The sequence below is a fragment of the Pantherophis guttatus genome, chromosome 5 (assembly GCF_059756535.1).
Source record: "Pantherophis guttatus breed Tessera chromosome 5, ASM5975653v1, whole genome shotgun sequence".
NCBI lineage: Eukaryota > Metazoa > Chordata > Lepidosauria > Squamata > Colubridae > Pantherophis > Pantherophis guttatus.
In genome coordinates, this window is record NC_142067.1 from 5,561,962 (window position 1) to 5,581,679 (window position 19,718).

Consider the following 19,718-nt stretch of genomic DNA (forward strand, 5'->3'; position numbering starts at 1 on the left):
TTCCTTCCTTCCTTCCTTCCTTCCTTCCTTCCTCTCTTCCTCTTCCTTCCTTCCTTCCTTCCTTCCCAATAGTCTTATATACCGCTTCACAGTGCTTTTACAACCCTCTCTAAGCGGTTTACAGAGTCAGCCTATTGCCCCCAACAATCTGGGTCCTCATTTTACCCAGGTAATCCCTGTACCAATATCTCTTCGTACAGATGCATTTATTTATTTAGTGCCTTTGAGTCAGCCTTGACTTCTGAAGATTGCCTGGATCAGTTCCTACAGTATTCCTGGCCAGATTTTTAGATACGATTTATCGTCGCCTCCTTCCTAGGACTCACTTAACAAAGGTCTCACTTAGTTCCAGAAATATCCGGCTCAATTGTGGTCATAAATCGAGGACTACCCTGTATTAGGAGGCATTTTTTTTAATCCAGCCAAGATTGTCCTGGGGGTGACTCATAAACTTCAATCCAAGGTGCAAATTAGCTGCTTGAAAGAATCTCTTGTCTGGATGGGTCCCAAAATTAAACAGATACAGATTGACAGAGTTGGACACCGCCCAAGCAGGAGATCCAGTCTCTCTCTCTTTTTTTTTTTTTTAATTTGATTTATATGCCGCCCTTCTCCGAAGACTCAGGGCGGCTTACAATGTGCTCAGCAATAGCCTTCATACTTTTGTATATTTATACAAAGTCAGCTTATTGCCCCCACAATCTGGGTCCTCAATTTACCTACCTTAGAAAGGATGGAAGGCTGAGTCAACCTTGAGCCTTGGCGAGATTCGAACCCTGCAGTAATTGCAGGCAGCTGGTCTTAATAACCAGCTTAATAACAGGGTGCCTTAAACCCCTGTACTACCAAGGCTCTTTCTTCTTGAAAGCCTCCAGTGATGAAGCTCCCACAACTTCTGAAGTGTCCCAGGTTTTTTCCAGACACATGTAGGAGATTGTCAAGGAACAATGGACCACTTTAAATAATGCCTTTTTCTTCCTTTTTTTTTAAAGGAGGAGAAAGTTTCTTTTCTGAGGGGGGCCCCTCCAGAAAAATCACGCTAAATGTGGTCATTTCCCGGCCAGTTCAACAGAAGTACAGAGGACGGCTCTAAATCTGTATTCCTGACACATCTGGATGAGAACGATGGCCTTGAGCCGGCTGTCAATAGAACTGAGGAGGGGGATATTTAATTTCATGAGAAATTGTTGTTTTTTGCAGCCTGGGGGTGGGGGGTTTATCAGAAGGGGCAGCGGGTTATTTCTGTGGGTTCCTGTCTCAACTCCCCCCACCCCTCAAAATCTTTTTCCCAAAGGAAACAATCTGGATTTGTTACCACACCGGACTAACTTAAAGCATTCAATCATTTGTACATTTTAGGAAAAAAAGCCACCCCATTTTTAAATCCTCTTGATATAGATAAGCTCCGACTGGGATTTATCTTGTTTCCTTTCTCCAAAAATCATGCAGTCTTGGCGGTGCCTGCAGGGCTCAGGAACGGAGAAGGGACTTCGGCTGACGGGAATCCAGGCTTCAGATAGTCCTTGACTTACAACTGTTTGTTTAGTGACTGTTGTTTCGACGTTACGACGGCAATGAAGAAAAGAAAGTGACTTAGGACCAGGGTGGATTTGATTTAAATTGAGTTGATTGAAATCACAATTTAAATCATGATTTAAATCACTAGTAAAAAGGCTTGATTTAAATCAACTCGATTTAAATCATAATTTTTAAAGAGCAACTGTCATCTCTGCTACTCCTTTGACCCACTGTTGACTCACCGATAGTCCCAGTGTTGCAGAATATACAGCCTCCTGCTACATAACTCAGCTCCATTTCATGCTGAATAAACTAAATTATTTATGTATCTTAAATAGAAAACGATCTTACGATAGATTTTTACCCCAAAAGTTTTTTATTAAAATAAATTCGATAAAAATAAAAAAAATCCGATTTAAATCAAAAAAATCCGATTTAAATAAAAAAATCCGATTTTTTTTTATTTTTTTTAAAAAAAATCATTGATTTTTATCCACCCTACTTAGAACCATTTTAAACACTTTAATGACCGTTCCAGCCATCCCCGTGGTGAGGTAATTTATATTCAGAGGCTTGACAACGGACTCACATTTATGACAGTTGGAGTGGCCCTGAGGTCATGTGATTCCCCTTTTGCGGCCTTCTGACGAGCAAAGTCCATGTGAAGCCTGATTCACTGAATGACCGTGTAACTAACTTACAGTGGTGGCCAAAATCGTGGAAACCTTTTGGGAAAAGTGTATTTTCTAAAACTAGCTAATAGCACCACTTTTGGGGGGGAGTAGTACCCTAAGATTATATATCAATGGAAAGATAATTTAATCAAGAATGTAATGCAATAGCTTTTATGAAGGATTTGCTATTAGAATAGCAGTGACAGTATAAAGAAGAAAAGGGAAACACGTAGAAAAAACGAGATCTACAAAAAAACCCATGTCAGTGAATACTTAGTTGGGTAACCTTTAGCATGAATGATGGCCTTACAATGTCTTCCCATGGAGTGAACCAAGTCTTTTAGTTCCGCCGCTGTTCTAATAATGTGAAACCAAGATGGAATGATGGCTTCTATTAACTGGGTTTTATTGCTGGGTTGCTTCTGACTAACCAGTTTCTTTAATCAGAAATTCCATAGATTTTCCACTGGGTGAAGGTCTGGGCTATTCCCAGGCCATTCCAGCAGTGGAATAGGATTATCCTGAAACTCCAAAAAAAAAAAAAAAAGTGGTGTTATTAGCCATCAAACCTCAAAAATACACTTTTCCCAAAAGGTTTCCACAATTTTGGCCACTACTGGAACAACATCAGTGAATCGCTTAACAACGGTGGCAAGAAAGGTTTGCAAAATGGGGCAAAACTCACTGGAACAAATTTCTCATTCAGGTCTTTTCCTGTATAAGATTGAGAGTATCTTGGCGACGTTTCGACGAGGTCCCACTCGTCATCTTCAGGCTGGTGTCTTCGGCTTCGTGCTTGTGCGAGGAAAGCATGATCGGAGATGCCGTCTCTCTATAAATACTGGTGGGGAGATGTGAAGTGCTGGCTTTGTTGTTGTAAGCGGGTTGGTTGGCTATGTTGTTACATCTTGATTAGTTGATGGAGTTGATGTTTGCAGATTAGTCAGCTGTTTCGTAACATCCTGTGTGGGCGAGGTCCTAGCTGTGTGCCCATTAGTCTTTTGTGTTTTAATGATCTGGGTAATGGGTTGTGTGGTAGCATCCTGAGTTCTATTGTTGTGACATCTATGGATTATATATATATATATATATAATGCCTTGCAGTCATGTAATGCCACATCTCTTTTATGTGTGTGGAGATTCTCAGTCATCCAGATTCATGGTTGTCCCGAAGGTGCTTTTTCAAAAGGCAACTGGTCTTTGTTTTTCCTTGAAGACGTTTCACTTCTCATCCAAGAAGCTTCCTCAGTTCTGACAGTCAGTTCCGTAGACGTTCAGTTCTGACAGGTCAGAACCGAAGAAGCTTCCTGGATGAGAAGCGAAACGCCTTCAAGGAAAAACAAAGTCCAGTTGTCTTTTGAAAAAAGCACCTTCGGGATCTCTCTTTTTTTTTTCATCTAGCAAGTATGAGAGATCTCTTTGCAACGAAGTAAATTGTGGGTAATCGGCAATGTGGGTTTATGTCAATGTGGCTTGCCCTGTCAATGTTGGTTGGACCAGTTTTTGGTGGTTCCTTGATTAGGCTGTTATTTACTGTTTGTCTCAGTTGCTGGTTCTTTGACTGGGGTGTTGTTTAATTCTCTAGTGCTAATCTTGGTGACATGGCAATCTGCTTGTATATAAACAGAGAGCAAACCGTACTCCCTTTTACGTAGCACTGATGACGTTACCTAGTTGGGCCATAAAACGTCTACAAGAAAACAACCAAGCTCAGAGAGCTCAAAGGACCCTAAAGTCCTCCTCCTATTCGAACCACATTCCCTTCTAGCACTGATGATGTTACCTAGCTGGGTAATGAAATGTCTGCAAGAAAACTACCAAGCTCAGGGAGCACCAAGGAGCCTAAAGTCCTCCTCCTCCTCCAATCTCACTCTCTTCTTGAACTGATGATGTTACCCAGCTGGGTAATGAAACCTCTGCAAGAAAACTACCAAGCTCAGAGAGCATTAATGACCCTAAAGTCCTCCGCCAACCTCACTCCCTTCTAGCACTGATGCTGTTACCTAGCTGGGTAATGAAACATCTGCAAGAAAACAACCAAGCTCAGAAAGTACCAAGGACCCTAGAATCCTCCTATTCCTCCTCCTACCCCATTTCCTTCTAACACTGATGAAGTTACCTAGTTGGGTCATGAAACGTCTACAAGAAAACAGCCAAGCTCAGAGAGCACCAAGGACCCCACAGTTTAACCCTGAGTTACAAATATTCTCTTTTATTGGAACAGAAGTATTTTATCCAGAGAGAAAACTGTACCAGTTTCACAGCAGCCTGCAGGAATCTTACCCTTTATGACATAAATCCATAATATCCTGAATCGCAGGAAGAAAAAAAAAAGCCAATTTTGAACTGGCTTTTAGTCCAACCCAACTTTGAAATGTTCAGAGAGGACATCCCAAAGGGGTGTCCTGTTTGGTTTCAAACCTGGGACTCGCTTTCTTTCTCGTGCTCATTTCTATCCGTGCAAAATGAAGATTGGCGATGAATAAACCCGGTTAGCAAGACGAAGCTTACCTCCATCGTTGTCTTTTGCGTCTCCGCACGCCGTCTCCATGGACGTATCACAGCCTGTCCCTCTCCAGCCCAGCTGGCAGACACAGTGCCACCCGTTCATGTCCAGAGTGCATCTACCGTTGCCGTTACACAACCCGGGGCATCCCTCTGGAAGGGGGAAAAGGAAAGGGAAGTTTAGCTGGGGAAGACAATTAAATATTTGAGAGCAAGATTCACAGGCCATTTACATGTTGCAAGCAAAGATTGAGTGATGATTTGCAGTTTGGGGCCGTTTTGCTCCTGTTGTGGCCCGCCAGCGGCCAGAGGAGCTGGTAGCAGATTCGGATAGTGATGAGGTTGGGGAGGAACATGGACCAGTCTTGGAGTCTGGGGAAGGCTCTGACGAGGGCTCTGCGTCGGAGGTAGAGAGGGGGCCAGGGCCCTATGCCAGTTATCAGCTGCCTTCGGAGTCAGACATCAGTGAGGCAGATGAACAGCTCGAGCCTGTTCCCAGTGTGCGCATGTGCAGAGTTGCCAGACAAAGGGAACAGCCAAAGAACAAGGGTCGACTCAGGAGTAAAGCCACAGGTGGACGATGAATGGCATAGGGAATCAAAGAGGAGCAAAAGGGGAGGGGAGTTTGCAGGAGACAATTCGTTCGCTTAATTGGTTCGTGACTCTCCGAGACTCCTTGCCAAGTTTTGAAGATATCGGCCTGGCAGCTCTCCAAGCCAGATAAGGTCTGTGACTGTAAATTCACCCTTGAAAGACTTTGCTGGATGTGAATGAGAGGAATTCACAGTAACTTAATAAAAAGGGGTTTTTGTCCGGACAAGGAGTCTGCTTCGTGGTTTGGGGAAGCCTAGGTAAGAACAGCTCCTAGGGAAATTTTACTACATCAGATCAATATTTTCCCCCGTGGGTATGAAACAGAATGGCTTGTTATGCGGTAATACAGGTCATCCTTGACTTACAACTACAATTGAGCCTGAAATTTCCACTGTTAAGCTTGCCGTGATCCGCTTTTGCGATCTTCTGTCAAGCAAAGTCCGTGGAGAAGCCAAATCCCATTTAACAACCGTCTTACTAACTTAACAATAGTGGGGATTCACTTCACGATGACTGTGAGGTCGTAAAATGGGACAAAACTCCCTCACCACCGTCTGGCTTAGCGACTGAAATTTTGGGGCCTATGGTGGTCATAATTTGAGGACAACCTGTAAGCTTGGCAACATTGTAGTACCTTCTCAAGGTAAACCAAGAATGGAAATCATAGCATTCTCATTTTCTCGATTTTCATTTCCAGTGGTAATAACAGAAGGTGGGTTGACGAACAAGAAGTACAGGTAGTCCTCGAGTTACGACCACAACTGAGCCCAAAATTTCTGTTGCAAGGTGAAACATTTGTGAAGTGAGTTTTGCCCGATTTTACGACCTCTCTTGACATCTTTGTTCAGTGAATCCCTGCCGTTGGTAAGTGAGTAACACGGTTGTTAAGTGGATCTGGCTTTCCCATGGACTTTGCTTGTCAGAAGGTCACAAAAGGAGAACACGTGACTCCCCTGGGAGACTGCGACCGCCATAAATACGAGCCCATTGCTAAGCATCCAAATTTTGATCAAGTGACCATGGGGATGCGTCTGTACGAAAAATGGTCATAGGTTGCTTGTTTCAGTGCCGTTGCAACTTCGAATGGTCACTAAACAAACTGTTGTAAGTCGAGGACTATCTGTATTGGCCAAAGAGTTACTATTCATGTGGAAAAAAATGAAAGTAAAGATGCAGGGCAGTGATGACAAGTTACTGCATTGGTGTGCACAGGGACTTAAAAAGAAAAAAAGAAAAGATAATGGGAAAATGGCCGTCCCACTTGGGCCGAAAGTTTATTTCTCATTCTTCCTTGACAAATGGGAACAAAAATTCAACTAGTATGTTCTTCTAGAACAGGGGTGTCAAACTCAAGGCCTGCGGGCCAAATTCGGCCTGCGGGGTGCTTAGATCTGGTCCGCAGGGCCGCCCTGGAAGCAACGCATGCGGCCCTCCCGAGCTCCATTTTCACTGGCAGGAGGACGTCGCAGACGAAAATGGAGCTCGGGCGCCCGTTTCCACTGGCAGAGCACTCAGGCCGCCACAGGCGCTCTGGTCAAGCTGGCCATGCCCACCCTGGCCACGCCCACCCCGGCCCCCTGAGGTCAAACACAACCCTGATGCGGCCCTCAATGAAATTGAGCTTCACACTCCTGCTCTAGATTGCAAGAGGAGGAACAGCAGAAACTGTGGGAGGAGTTAAAAGAGGCGGCAGCTTAGAATTCCTACATAGTCACAAGCAGACTTAAATCCAATCCCCCTTGAATTCTGTGGACCATTATGTAAGCCCAAGCGGGCGCCCGTGACGCGAGTGACGTCAAGCTGGCCACACCCACCCTGGCCATGCCCACCCCAGCCCTCCCGAGACCAAACACAGCCCTGATGAGGCCCTCAATGAAATCGAGTTTGACACGTCTGTTCTAGAAATTTTCACTGATCAAAACATTCATTTCCGATCGCAATTCCACCTGACAAAGCCAACAGCTGCTTCCTTCTGTTTTTATGTGACTTAGTAGCACCCGATGTGGAAGTACGGTAGTTCTCGACTTACAACAGTTCATTTAGTGGCCATTCGAAGTTACGACGGCACTGAAAAAAGTGACTTACAGTTACGATCTTTGTAGCATCCCCATGATCGTGTGATCGAAATCCAGATGCTTAGCAACTAGCCCACATTTATGACCATTGCAGCATCCCGGGGGGGTCATGTCATCAAAATTCAGATGCTTGGAAACTGACTCATATTTATGACGGTCACAGTGTCCTGGGGTCATGTGACCAACATTTGCGACCTTCTGACAAGCAAAGTGAGGACCCAGATTGTTGGGGGCAATATGCTATTTAGTATACTGTCTTTGTTGTAAGCCACCCAGAGTCCTTGGAGAGTGGGCGACATAGAAATACAAATAATAAAATAAATAATAAATAAAAATAAATAAAGTCAATGGGGAAGGCAGATTCACTTAACAGCCGGGTCACTAACTTATCCACTGCAGTGATTCACTTAACAATCGTGGCAAGAAAGATCGTAAAATGGGGCAAAACTTATTTCACAAATGTCTCGCTTCGCGACATAAAATTTTGGGGCTAAATTGTGGTCGTCAGTGGAAGGATAACCTGTCCTTTCTAGGTTGATTTTTATTCTTTCAAGTGCCATTGTAACTTTGCATCGTCACTAAAAGAACGGTCAAAACGTCGAGGACTTCCTGTATCGTAGTTTGGCGAGGGGGCCGAAAAGTCTGGATTTGGCTTCCAACGGATCGCTTGAACCGTTTCCCGTTTCCCACGTTTTTCACAAAAGACAAAAAAGCCTCTTAAAACTCCCGGTGAAGACAGGATCCTTAAAGAGTCTGATTTTTGGGAGCTGGTTCGGATTAAAGCAGAATGGAACCAATTATTCTCGAATCCAATCAGAATAGCTGATTTGGGGAGTTCAGCAAATGTGTTCATAATTAAGGCAGTCTAAACAACATGAAGTTGTCAGCCGCTTCCAACAGGAATCCTGTCCACAGAAGTCAAGGAGATTTATGGAAGTTGGAACTTACACAACGTTGCTGATTTTTTCCCATAGCTTAGGGTGAATTGAAAATGTTTACTGGCGCTGCATTCGCGCTAACCTGATCCAAAGTTTACGGGCTACTCTTTTTTCGGCTGCTGGTAATCCTCCAAAATTTAAACTCTCTCTCTCTCTCTATGTACACACACACACACATATTGGGCGACGCGACGTTTGTTTTATAGAAATCAGAAGCGGCAATAGAGGATGTGAGGATCAGAGGGGGCGTTTACTTCCTTTCCCTACCGGTTCGTGCGCATGCACTCTCTACGCTTGCAAGCACCACCTCTGCACATGTGTGTGGACTTCCATGCATGTGCTTTGCTCGTGTGCGTGGCTTGCATGCATGCGCGCAGCTTCAAAATGTGCCTAAATAGAACGGCATAGCGCCAGGGCGAGTGAGCGGGCCCACTTGAGATTTCCGCTACCGGTTTGGGCAAACTGGCCCGAACCGGCTGAATACCACCTCTGGTGAGGATGAGGATTAAGGATGAGGATCATCAGGGAAGGGAGATGATTAGCGAGCCTGTGTCTTTGAACCCCAAGGAAACAGGCCAAGAGAGATGAACCACGTACGACGGAGCTGTAGTGGTGCAGTGATTAGAATGCGGTATTGCAGGCTAGCTCACTGCTCACTGCCAGCAGTTCAATCCTGACTGGCTCAAGGTTGACTCAGCCTTCCCTCTTTCCGAGGTCAGTAAAGTGAGGTACCCAGATTGTTGGGAGGCGATAGGCTGACTGTGAAAACGACTGTGAAGGCGGCCCCCAGGGGGAGAGTCTTCTCTGTGAGGGCACCTACTGTCTGGAATGAGCTCCCCCCGGAGATACGAAGGATCCCAGACCTGCGCACCTTCCACCACGCTGTGAAGACCTTTTTATTCCACCAGGCGGGCTTGGCCTAATCCTTTCCCTCTTTTTTAATATGTAAATTTTAATTTGTTTTAAACTATTGGGGTGTTTTAATTTGTCAGGGCCAAAATTATTTAATTCGATTTTATTTGGTTTTTAAATTTTTTGTATCTGTGTATTTTATTGTTTGGCTGTTCACCGCCCTGAGTCCTTCGGGAGTAGGGCGGTATACAAATCAAATAAATATAAATATAATATAATATAAATATAAAATCGCTTAAAGAGGGCTGTAAAACACTATGAAGCGGTATAGACCATGTTTCCCCCCCAAAATAAGACCGAGTCTTATATTAATTTTTGCTCCAAAAGATGAATTATGGCTTATTTTCCAGTTACGTCTTATTTTGGAGGAAATACAATACCACATGTCTGTCTGCTGACGATCTTAACTGGGGCTTATTTTTGGGGTAGGACTTATATTACAAACATTCTGCAAAATCATGCAAGGGCTTGTTTTCCGGTTGGGTCTTATTTTGGGGAAAATACAGTACTAAACGCCTCCGTCTGCTGACGATTTTAACTGGGGCTTATTTTTGGGGTAGGACTTATATTACGAGCATCCTGAAAAATCATGCTAGGGCTTATTTTCCGGTTGGGTCTTATTTTCGGGGAAACAGGGTAAGTCTAAGGGTTATTGTGAATGGAGAAAGTAGGGAGAGAGGGAGGGAGGGAGAGAAGGAAGGAAGGAGCCACGGTGACGCAGTGGTTAGAATGCAGTATTGCAGACTAACTCTGCCCACAGCCAGGAGTTCGATTCTGACCGGCTTGATTCTGACCTTTCCTAGGTGGGTAAAATGAGGACCCAGATTATTGTGGGCAATGTGCTGATTCTGTACATCACTTAGAGAAGGCTCAGCTCTTAGCCCCATCACTGGGCTTCCAAAAGGATGCCTTTGTCCAACCCAATAAAATTTATTGTCCTGTCATCAGACAAACTAAGATGGCATTCTTAGGCCATCTCAAGCCTAGGGGCTTTTCTGTACGACGCCCGTAATCAGCTGCATGTCTTAAAACAGCAGAGGAAATTGTTCCTAGTTTCTTTTTATCTCCATTACAGCTGTACTTTGGTAAATTAAATTACAATTAATTTAAAGGAATTAAGATTTCGAGTAACAGAGTTAGCCTCAACCCAGAGTGGTAGCCACTATACATCCGGGGAAAATCCAGGAAAAGCAAAATTGACAACTTTTAATGGCTTTTCCCCCCCTTGGGAGGGGGGTGAAGTATCTGTGAAAATTTATAGTTTTTTTTAAAAAGCAGGAAACCTCCCTAGGCTTAAAGAGGGATAGAATTTCAATCTCCCCTAAACAGGATGGGTTTATCTGGAATGAGACTTCCCATGCCGACATCTGTGAAAGAGAATCTATGTTGGTTTGTCTACCAGTTTTGCAAATGGAGTAGTTTTTTGGGGGGGAGGAGGCAGGGCATTATTGTGTGTCTTTATATTTGTGCGTGAGATCAGAAAGTGCTAAGTGGGAGAAATATTTAGACTGAACAGCCAAAAAGCAGAGACAGACAGAGATCCAAGAGAGGAATGTGGGAGGCAAGTTAAAAAAAAGCATAGCAATTAAAGTATTGAAGCGGGCAAGAGACGATGGATAGATGATTTCTCTTTTTTGTTGTTCTGATTTGCTTCTCCCTTTCTCTCTGTTTCTTTTGTAAGTTTTTTAGCCGTAGAAATGTCTGGATTGCCTATGATCATGTACCTTCACACAGTACAGGCCTAACTTAATAGAATAACAGAGTTGGAAGCAGGGGTGAAATCCAAATTATTTCCCTACCGGTTCTGTGGGCGTGGCTTGGTAGGCGTGGCAGGGGAAGGATCCTGCAAAATCCCCATTCTCTCCCCACTCCTGGGGGAAGGATACTGCAAAATCTCCATTCCCACCCCACTCTGGGGCCAGCCAGAGGTGGTATTTGCCAGTTCTCCGAACTACTCAAAATTTCCGCTACCGGTTCTCCAGAACCTGTTAGAACCTGCTGGATTTCACCCCTGGTTGGAAGGGACCTTGGAGATCCTCTAGTCCAACCCCCTGCTCAGGAGAGGAAGCCCCATCCCATTTCAGACAAATGGCTGTCCAATCTCTTCTTAAAAGTGTTGGAGCACCCAGACAAACCATTCCACTAATTAAATTTGTGGAATTTCCTGTGACAACTTACAGCACAAGTGTCAAACTTGGAATGTTGAAAAGAAGAATCAGTCCAATGCACAAGAGGAGAGGCCTTTAATCATCCATTTCCTCTCCTAATGGAGGTTTACTACTTTACTACCAGTTGTAAAAGGAGCAGAGCAACAGCAGCGCCATCAAACTTAATCTCTCCTTCTGGGTTTTCAAGAAACACCCGGAAAGAGAAGTTGGGAAAAGATTTTGAAACCTTTCATCTAATATTGCAGTCCTCTTCTTAAATTGATTTCAGGGGGAAAGGGTAAACTTTGTCCTGAACAGGCAGTCCTCAACTTATGACCGTCCTTGAGCTCAAAAATTTCTATTGCTAAGTGAGTGTCAGCCTTGGAAGCCATATTAGGAACGCTGACAGTGAGATTGTTGTTAAGTGGATTTTCCCCCCTCCCCATTTTACAACTTTTCTTGCCACCGCTGTTAAGTGAATCACTGCAGTTGTTAAATAAGTTATACGGTTGTTAAGCCAATCTGGCTTCCCCATTGTCAGAAGGTCGTAAAAGGGGATTCACATGAACCCGGGGATCACATTGCAACCGTCATAAGAGTGAGTCAGTTGCCAAGCGTCTGAATTTTGATCACAGGAGAATGCCGCAAATGGTCGCGAGTGCGAAAAATGACTATAAGTCCGTTTTTTCAGTGCCGTTGTAATGTCGGTCATTAAAAGAACGGTTGCAAGTCAAGGACCACCGGTATTTCTGAAACGAATGAGAAACTTGGACCAATTTCCTGTTATTCTCATTGTTTTCTTCCTGAATTTGGAGTGAGAATTAGTGTTTGGCAGAAGATAAATTCTTAAAGGAGGAATATATTTATCGCAGGTGGGCAGGGGGACGTTGTAGGAGGGTTCTCCTGTCTTAGGACTAGGTGAGACATGGTAGCAGTGTTCCAATATCTCAGGGGCTGACACAAAGATGAGGGAGTCAAACTATGAGGGTCGAACAAGAAGCAATGGGTGGAAACTAATCAAGGAGAGAAGAAACTTAGAACTAAGGAGAAATTTCCTGACAGTTAGAACAATTAATCAGTGGAACGACTTGCCTCCAGAAGCTGTGAATGCTCCAACACTGGAAGCTTTTAAGAAGATGTTGGACACCCATTTGTCTGAAGTGGTGTAGGGTTTCCTGCCTGAGCAGGGGGTTGGACTAGAAGACCTCCAAGGTCCCTTCCAACTCTGTCATTCTATTCTATTCTTTTCGAAGGAAGGAAGGAAGGAAGGAAGGAAGGAAGGAAGGAAGGAAGGAAGGAAGGAAGGAAGGAAGGAAGGAGGGAGGGAAGGAAGGAGGGAGGGAGAGAAGGAATGGAAGAGACTACAAGGAAGGAAGGAAGGAAGGAAGGAAGGAAGGAAGGAAGGAAGGAAGGAAGGAAGGAAGGAAGGAAAAGGGACTGCAAGGGTAGGACAAGAAGCACTGGGTGGAAACTAATCAAGGAGAGAAGCAACTTAGAACTAAGGAGAAATTTCCTGACAGTGAGAACAATTAACAGGTGGAACAACTTGCCTGCAGAAGTTGTGAATGCTCCAATACTGGAAGAAGATGTTGGCTAACCCTTTGTCTGAAGTAGTGTAGGGTTTCCTGCCTGGGCAGGGGGTTGGACTAGAAGACCTCCAAGGTCCCTTCCAACTCTGTTATTCTATTCTATTATCAATGCCCTGTCTGGTCTCCAATGGTCTCTCTGGCATTGATGGAATCTCAAGGGAAGATTTACAAGGAAGGACCTCATGAGGGCGCTATTTCTCTTGTTTTTCTTCTCATTATTGGCACAAGGATTGGTGAATGCTGCCCTTGGAAACCATCCATCTCTTCTTCCTTCCTTGGGAGAATTCAGAAACATTGTCCACTCCAATTTATTGAGTTGGGTGGAATTCCTAGATCCAAGTGTTTTAAACCTGTAGAACTGGGGGGGGGTGTCCAATCTTGGCAACTTGAAAGCTTGTGGACTTCCAACTCACAGAATTCCACAATGGCTGTCCAATCTCTTCTTGAAAGCCTCCGGTGATGGAGCACCCAAAACATCTGGAGTCACATCGTTCCATTGATTAATTGTTCTCACTGTCAGGAAATTTCTCCTTAATTCTAGGTTGCTTCTCTCCTTGATTAGTTTCCATCCGTTGCTCCTTGTCCTGCCCTCAGGTGCTTTGGAGAAGAGCTTGACCTCCCCTCTTCTTTAGGGCAGCCCCTGAGATATTGGAAGACTGCTATCATGTCATCCCTAGTTCTTCTTCTCATTAAACTAGACATATCCCATTCCTGCAACCGTTCTTCATATATTTTAGCCTCCAGTCCCCTAATCACAGTGGTGGGATTCAAATAATTTAAGAACCCTAATGACAGCTGGGTAGGCGTGGCTCAGTGGTCATGTGACTGCGTGGGCGTGGCCAACTCAACGTCACTCACGTCAATGTGCGCTTTGCCTTAGCTGTTACAATGTAATTAGGGTTAACCGGAGAGGCAGTTTCTGTAAGCAGGGCAATAAAGATTAGGCTAGAAACACCACCAGAATGTTTCCTTCCTGCCTTCCTTACAGGATTAGCCCTGTAAAGTGGAAAAAACCAAAATGAGATTTCTTCCAACAATCGGTTCTCCGAACTGTTTAGAAAGTTAACAACCGGTTCTCCCGAATAGGTGCGAACTGGCTGAATCCCACCACTGCCTAATCGACTCTGCAGCTCTTCTCTGCACTCTTTCTAGAGTCTCCACATCTTTTTTATACCGTGGCGACCAAAATTGGACAGCCATTTTGGCTGAAATGACAATAGGGTTGGACAACAAGACCTCCAGGATCCCCTTCCAACTGCGTTACTCTGTTATTCAACATGCCTGGAGAATTATGAATAATAATCCTGGGTGGAAGCTTTAAAATATACAACTTTTAATATGTTGTTTCATTATCGCAGCTTCTAACAAGTGTGGCACAAGCATTGCTTCAGCCCATCACCCAAGAAAGAGAGTGAGAAGTCCCCTAACCATTTTTGCTGCTCTATGTTAAATAACAGAAAGGTATTTTAGCTGGAATAGCTGCTAAGCAAGCTAGAGGTCATCAGTTCCAAGTTTTTGTTCCGAATTATAAACCGTGCTTCCCAAAAGCACGAAGCCGACAAAAATCCCTTTTTATTAAGCTAATGTGAGTTCCTCTCATTCACATCCAGCAAAGTCCCGGCAAACAGTCTTTCAAGGGTGAATTTACAACCACAGACCTTATCAGGCTTGGAGAGCTGCCAGGCCGATATCTTCCAAACGAAAATACTTGGCAAGGAGTCTCTGAGAGTCACGAACAGAACTTCACATTAATGAAATGATCTAATTGTCTCCTGCAAACTCCACTCCCCTTTTGCTCCTCTTTATTCCCTAAGGGGGGGGGGCATTCACCATCCACCTGAACCTTTACTCCCAAGTTGGCCCTTGTTCTTTAACTGTTCCCTTCTCCTGGCAGCTCTGTGCATGCGCGCACCGGGAACAGGCTCCAGCTGTTCTTCAGCCCCACTTATCTCCGACTCCGAAGGTAGCTGATAACTGTCAGACGGCCCTGGCCCCATCTCTGCCTCGGACGCAGAGCACCCATCAGACTCTTCCCCAGATTCCAGGACTGGCCTATGTTCCTCCCCAAACTCCTCACAGTCCGAATCTGCCGCCAGCTCCACTGGCAGGCCCCAACATCTTCAAGATTTACTAATCAACGTGAAATACTTCCAACCTGAAAAGTAGAGGCCGTGGTTAAGATTATTCGCCCGGGCTTTTTGGAAACAAGGAAGACAGACTTCGTATCATCCTACTCACCTTGTCTTCTCCTGAGGTGTACCATGGGGAAAAAAAAGAATTTAAAGCATCCTTGCAGAGACACCCCTCCTCCCAATCCTAAATTGGAATGAGGGATGGATGGATGGATGGAGGAGACAGAAGCTACACACAGATAGGACATTAGTGGAAGACAATTGCAGTTACAGAAGGATGGAGTTGAAATTGACTTTCCTGAGCTTAAATCCGTGGGGGAAAAATATCATATCATTATGTTAGGCTTTAGGTGACAATGGTGAGGTCGTGGAGATGGGGGTGGGGGTGGGGGGAAAGGGGACCGAAGCTGAGATTTGTGCATGATGGTGGTAGGGAGTGCTGGATGGAAACACACAAAGACACAAGAAGAAGAGAAGCTACCATACCTTTCACTACCTTATCCAGATAGTGAGCTTGGAAAAAAAATAAATAAAAGACAGAACATGTAAAATAGGATTGGATTTTAAAAAAAAGAGTGCAATACAGTTCACTACGAGACACGAGACGCTAAGGCGACGGCTGGGGCAGCGGGAAAGGAACAGGGTGGGAGAGGAAGGACAAAATAAAAACGGCTGCGGCAGCAACGACAACGACGACGTAACAACAAGTGGATATTGTAGGGAGGGTAGGATCAAAGGAACGAAAGCAGCATACGTTCAAAGAAGCGGGAAGAGGAATTTAGATCGGTGCAGGGTGGAAAAATCAGGGTGCCCACAAAAGAAAGCCTGATCCGCCAGTTGCGTCCCTTTCTAGATCGGGGCTCCCTACGCACAGTCACTCATGCCCTCGTCACCTCCCGCCTGGACTACTGCAACGCTCTCTACATGGAGCTCTCCTAGAGGAGCACTTGGAGGCTCCAACTGGCGCAGAGTGCGGCTGCGCGGGTGGTGATGGGAGCGACGTGGCGCTCCCATGTAACACCTCTCCTGCGCGAGCTGCACTGGCTCCCAGTGGTCTTCCGGGTACACTTCAAGGTTTTGGTTATCACTTTTAGAGCGCTCCATGGCTTAGGACCTGGTTATTTACGGGACCGCCTGCTACCACCAATAGCCTCCCACTGGCTGGTACGCTCTCTTAGAGAAGGGCTCCTCCGGGTGCTGGCGGCCAAACAATGTCGACTGGCGGCCCCCAGGGGGAGAGCCTTCTCTGTGGGGGCACCTACTATCTGGAACGAGCTCCCCCCGGAGATACGGAGGATCCCGGATCTGCGCACCTTCCGTCGCGCTCTCAAGACTTTTTTATTCCATCAAGCCGGCCTGGCCTAAATCTTTCCCCTTTAAAATGTAAATTTTAATTTGTTTTTAAAATTATTGGGTGTTTTAAATTTGTCTCGGCCAAATTGTTTAATTCGGTTTTGTTCTGTTTTTAAATTTTGTATTTATGTGTTTTATTCTGTGGCTGTTCACCGCCCTGAGTCCTTTGGGAGTAGGGCGGTATACAAATCCAATAAATGAAATGAAATTTGCATGGCTTGGGTAGCAACCTCTCAACCTCACGCTGTAGCAGCAGTCCATCTTTTCCTCAACGGTGCTTTTTTCAAGAGGCAACTGGGCTTTGTTTTTTCTTTGAAGGCGTTTCGCTTCTCATCCGAGAAGCTTCTTCAGCTCCGACTGGATGGTGGAGGAATGGAAGGATTTGTACTCCTTGCAGACAGCTGGTCATTTGCATCCTTTTTGAGGGCTGTTGAGGCCACTTGGAGGTTTGTCTGTGTTGCAGAGGCATCCTGCAACACAGTCCTTTCAGCAGTTTAAAGAAGGCTCCGCCCCCATTTGCACCACTCAGGTGACCCCGAGGAGACAGACAAATCTCCAAGTGGCCTCAGCGACTCTCTAAAAAGGATGCAAATGACCAGCTGTCTGCAAGGAGTATCAATCCTTCCATCCTTCACCATCCAAGTCAGAGCGGAAGAAGCTTCTCGGATGAGAAGTGAAACGTCTTCAAAGAAAAACCAGAAAGTCCAGTTGCCTCTTGAAAAAAAAAAGCATCTTTCGGACAACCATGAACCTGGATGACGGAGAATCTCCCTAGACAATTTTTTCCCCTGTTTTTCCTTTTCCAACAAGATGTGTACAGGTAGTCCTTGACTGACAACAATTCACTTAGTGGCCATTCAAAGTGATGACGGCACCGAAAAAGTGACTTAGGACCATTTTTCATGCTTACAACTTTTGTAGCATCCCCATGGTCATGTGATCAAACTTCAGATGCTTGGCAACGGTTTCATATTTATGACGGTTGCCATATCGTAGCATCAAGGGAGACAAGGACAGCCTGCAGCAATAGGCATGATCTTGATCCCTGGGATGGAAAATTGCTTATCCGTTCCAAAATAAACAAGTAATATTGACCAGAGGATTCATTTATAGCCGAGAGAGGCCTTATGTGGCCCTCATAATTGGGTTATTCTCGTCTTCTTTCTACTTTCTCTGAAAGGAGCATTTCTGAGGCAATTAATTAACCTCTCTTACAAAGAGAGAGGCCAAGTCCATTGAGGATAGGTTCAGCAAACGAAAAGGAACTTTACAAAGATTGTAGGTCAGAGAGAGAAAAAGAGAAAGACAGAGAGAGAGAGAGAAAGGAAGAAAGAAAGAGAGAGACAGAGTGGGAGAAAAGAGAAAGAGACAGAAAGAGAGAGGGAGAAAGAGAGAGAGAGAAAGGAAGGAAGAGACACACAGAGAAAGAGGAACATAGAGAGAGACAGACACAGGAAGAGAGAAGGAGAGAGAAAGAAAGAGACAGAGTAGGAGAAAGAGACCGAGAAAGAGAGAGAGACAGAGTGGGAGAAAGAGATGGAAAGAGAGAGGGAGAGAAAGAAAAAAAGGGAGGGAGGGAGGGAGGGAGGGAGAAAGAAAGAAAGAAAGAAAGAAAGAAAGAAAGAAAGAAAGAAAGAAAGAAAGAAAGAGACACACTGAGAAAGAGAAACATAGAGATAGACACAGGAAGAGAGAGACGGAGAGATAAAGGAAGAGACAGAGTAGGAGAAAGAGACGGAGAAAGAGAGAGAGACAGAGTGGGAGAAAAGAAAGAGACAGAAAGGGAGAGGGAGAAAGAGAGCGAAAGACAGAGTGGGAGAAAGAGACGGAAAGAGAGAGGGAGAGAAAGAAAGAAAGGAAGGGAGGGAGGAAGAAAGAAAGAAAGAAAGAGACACACTGAGAAAGAGAAACATAGAGAGTGATAAACACAGGGAAAGAGAGACGGAGAGAGAAAAAGAGAGTGAGAGAAAGAGAAACATACACACACACAGAGTAAGAAACACAGAGAAACAGAGAGAGAGAGACAAAGAAGGAATGAAAGAGAAAAACAGAGACACAGAGAGAGAGAGAGATAAAGAGAGAGGGGGGGAGGGAGGGAGAGAGAGGGAGAAGAGAGGGTCTGTGTGTGTCTATGTGTCTACAAACGGGGGCCAGACGTTTTCACTCACAGCAGTGGGATTGAATTGTTCTTTTTTTCCTTCCTGCCACTGACAATTTCAAGAAAAGAGGAGGGGAAAAAATAACTTCTGGGGGAGAGAGAGAGAGGTTGCGAGTTAAACCTCTCTTCTTCCTGCTGGCATTTTGCTCTTATTTATCAAGTTACTGAGGAAGGATCGGGGGGGGGGCTGTTTTTCTTCACTGGGGCACCCCCTTCCCACACTCCTTTCAATCTTTTTGTGCTTTCCAGGGCTTTCCCCCCCCTCTCCCTGCTTTTCTGCACTGGCTCGAGAAGACCACCCAACTTGGGAGGACATGACCTTTGAAAGAATTTCGGGCGGATTCCCCCCTCCCCATTCAGAGTCTAGACTCCAGTATGTCTGATGGAGAAGTAAAAAAAAAAAAAGCACAATATTCATATCTGTAAGCACAAAAAAAAAGAGGAAAGGAGAAAAATGACTCAAATTCAGTGCGAGATGGGCGAAGGGTCAAATTCTGGGCCATTTAGAAGTCGTACCTTACACTCTGCTAGATACAGATAAACAGAGTTGGAAGGGATCTTGCAGGTCATCTAGTCCAACCCCCCGTCCAAGCAGGAGACCCTATACCCGTGATGGTGAACCTATGGCACGCGTGCCACAGGCGGCACGTGGAGCCCATGTTGCCTGGCACGCCAGCTCAGCTCCGGTGCGCATGCGTCGGAGTCTCTGGAGGCTGGGGACAGCAAAAAAGTCACATCCTGTCCAACCAGAAGTTGGGAAACAGGCCGTTTTGGGCCTACGAGGGGGTGGGGAAGGCTGTTTTCGCCCTCCCCAGATGCATAGAGAGGATCTGGAGCCAGGTGAGAAAGAAAAACGGACCTACCGGGCCATCGTGTGCTAGGAGCGGGGGGAAGGGGGGGTTGCATGCACGGGGCGGGGTGCATAGAATTATGGGTGTGGGCACACATGCACGCGAACCTCCTCCGCCCCCACCTTCCTGGCACGCGATGGCCCTATACCATCTCTGACAGATGGCCCAAAGTCACCCAGTCAGCTTTTGTGCCTAAGGCGGGACTAGAACTCACCATCTCCTGGTTTCCAGCCTTAACTGCTAGACCAAACTTGCTCGCATTACAATCTTGT

The 19,718-nt window shown here is 45.3% G+C and overlaps 1 protein-coding gene across 13 annotated transcripts in view; it reads right to left on the reverse strand.

Annotated features, from left to right (window-relative positions):
* TENM4 (teneurin transmembrane protein 4) overlaps positions 1–19,718 on the reverse strand; it is a 626,114-nt gene that overhangs the window by 69,548 nt on the left and 536,848 nt on the right. For all 13 annotated transcript variants that reach the window (XM_087895779.1, XM_087895778.1, XM_087895780.1 and 10 more), the window contains one exon: positions 4,704–4,850. In XM_087895779.1, coding sequence (XP_087751905.1) covers positions 4,704–4,850 — 147 coding nt within the window. The remainder of the gene's footprint in view (positions 1–4,703; positions 4,851–19,718) is intronic.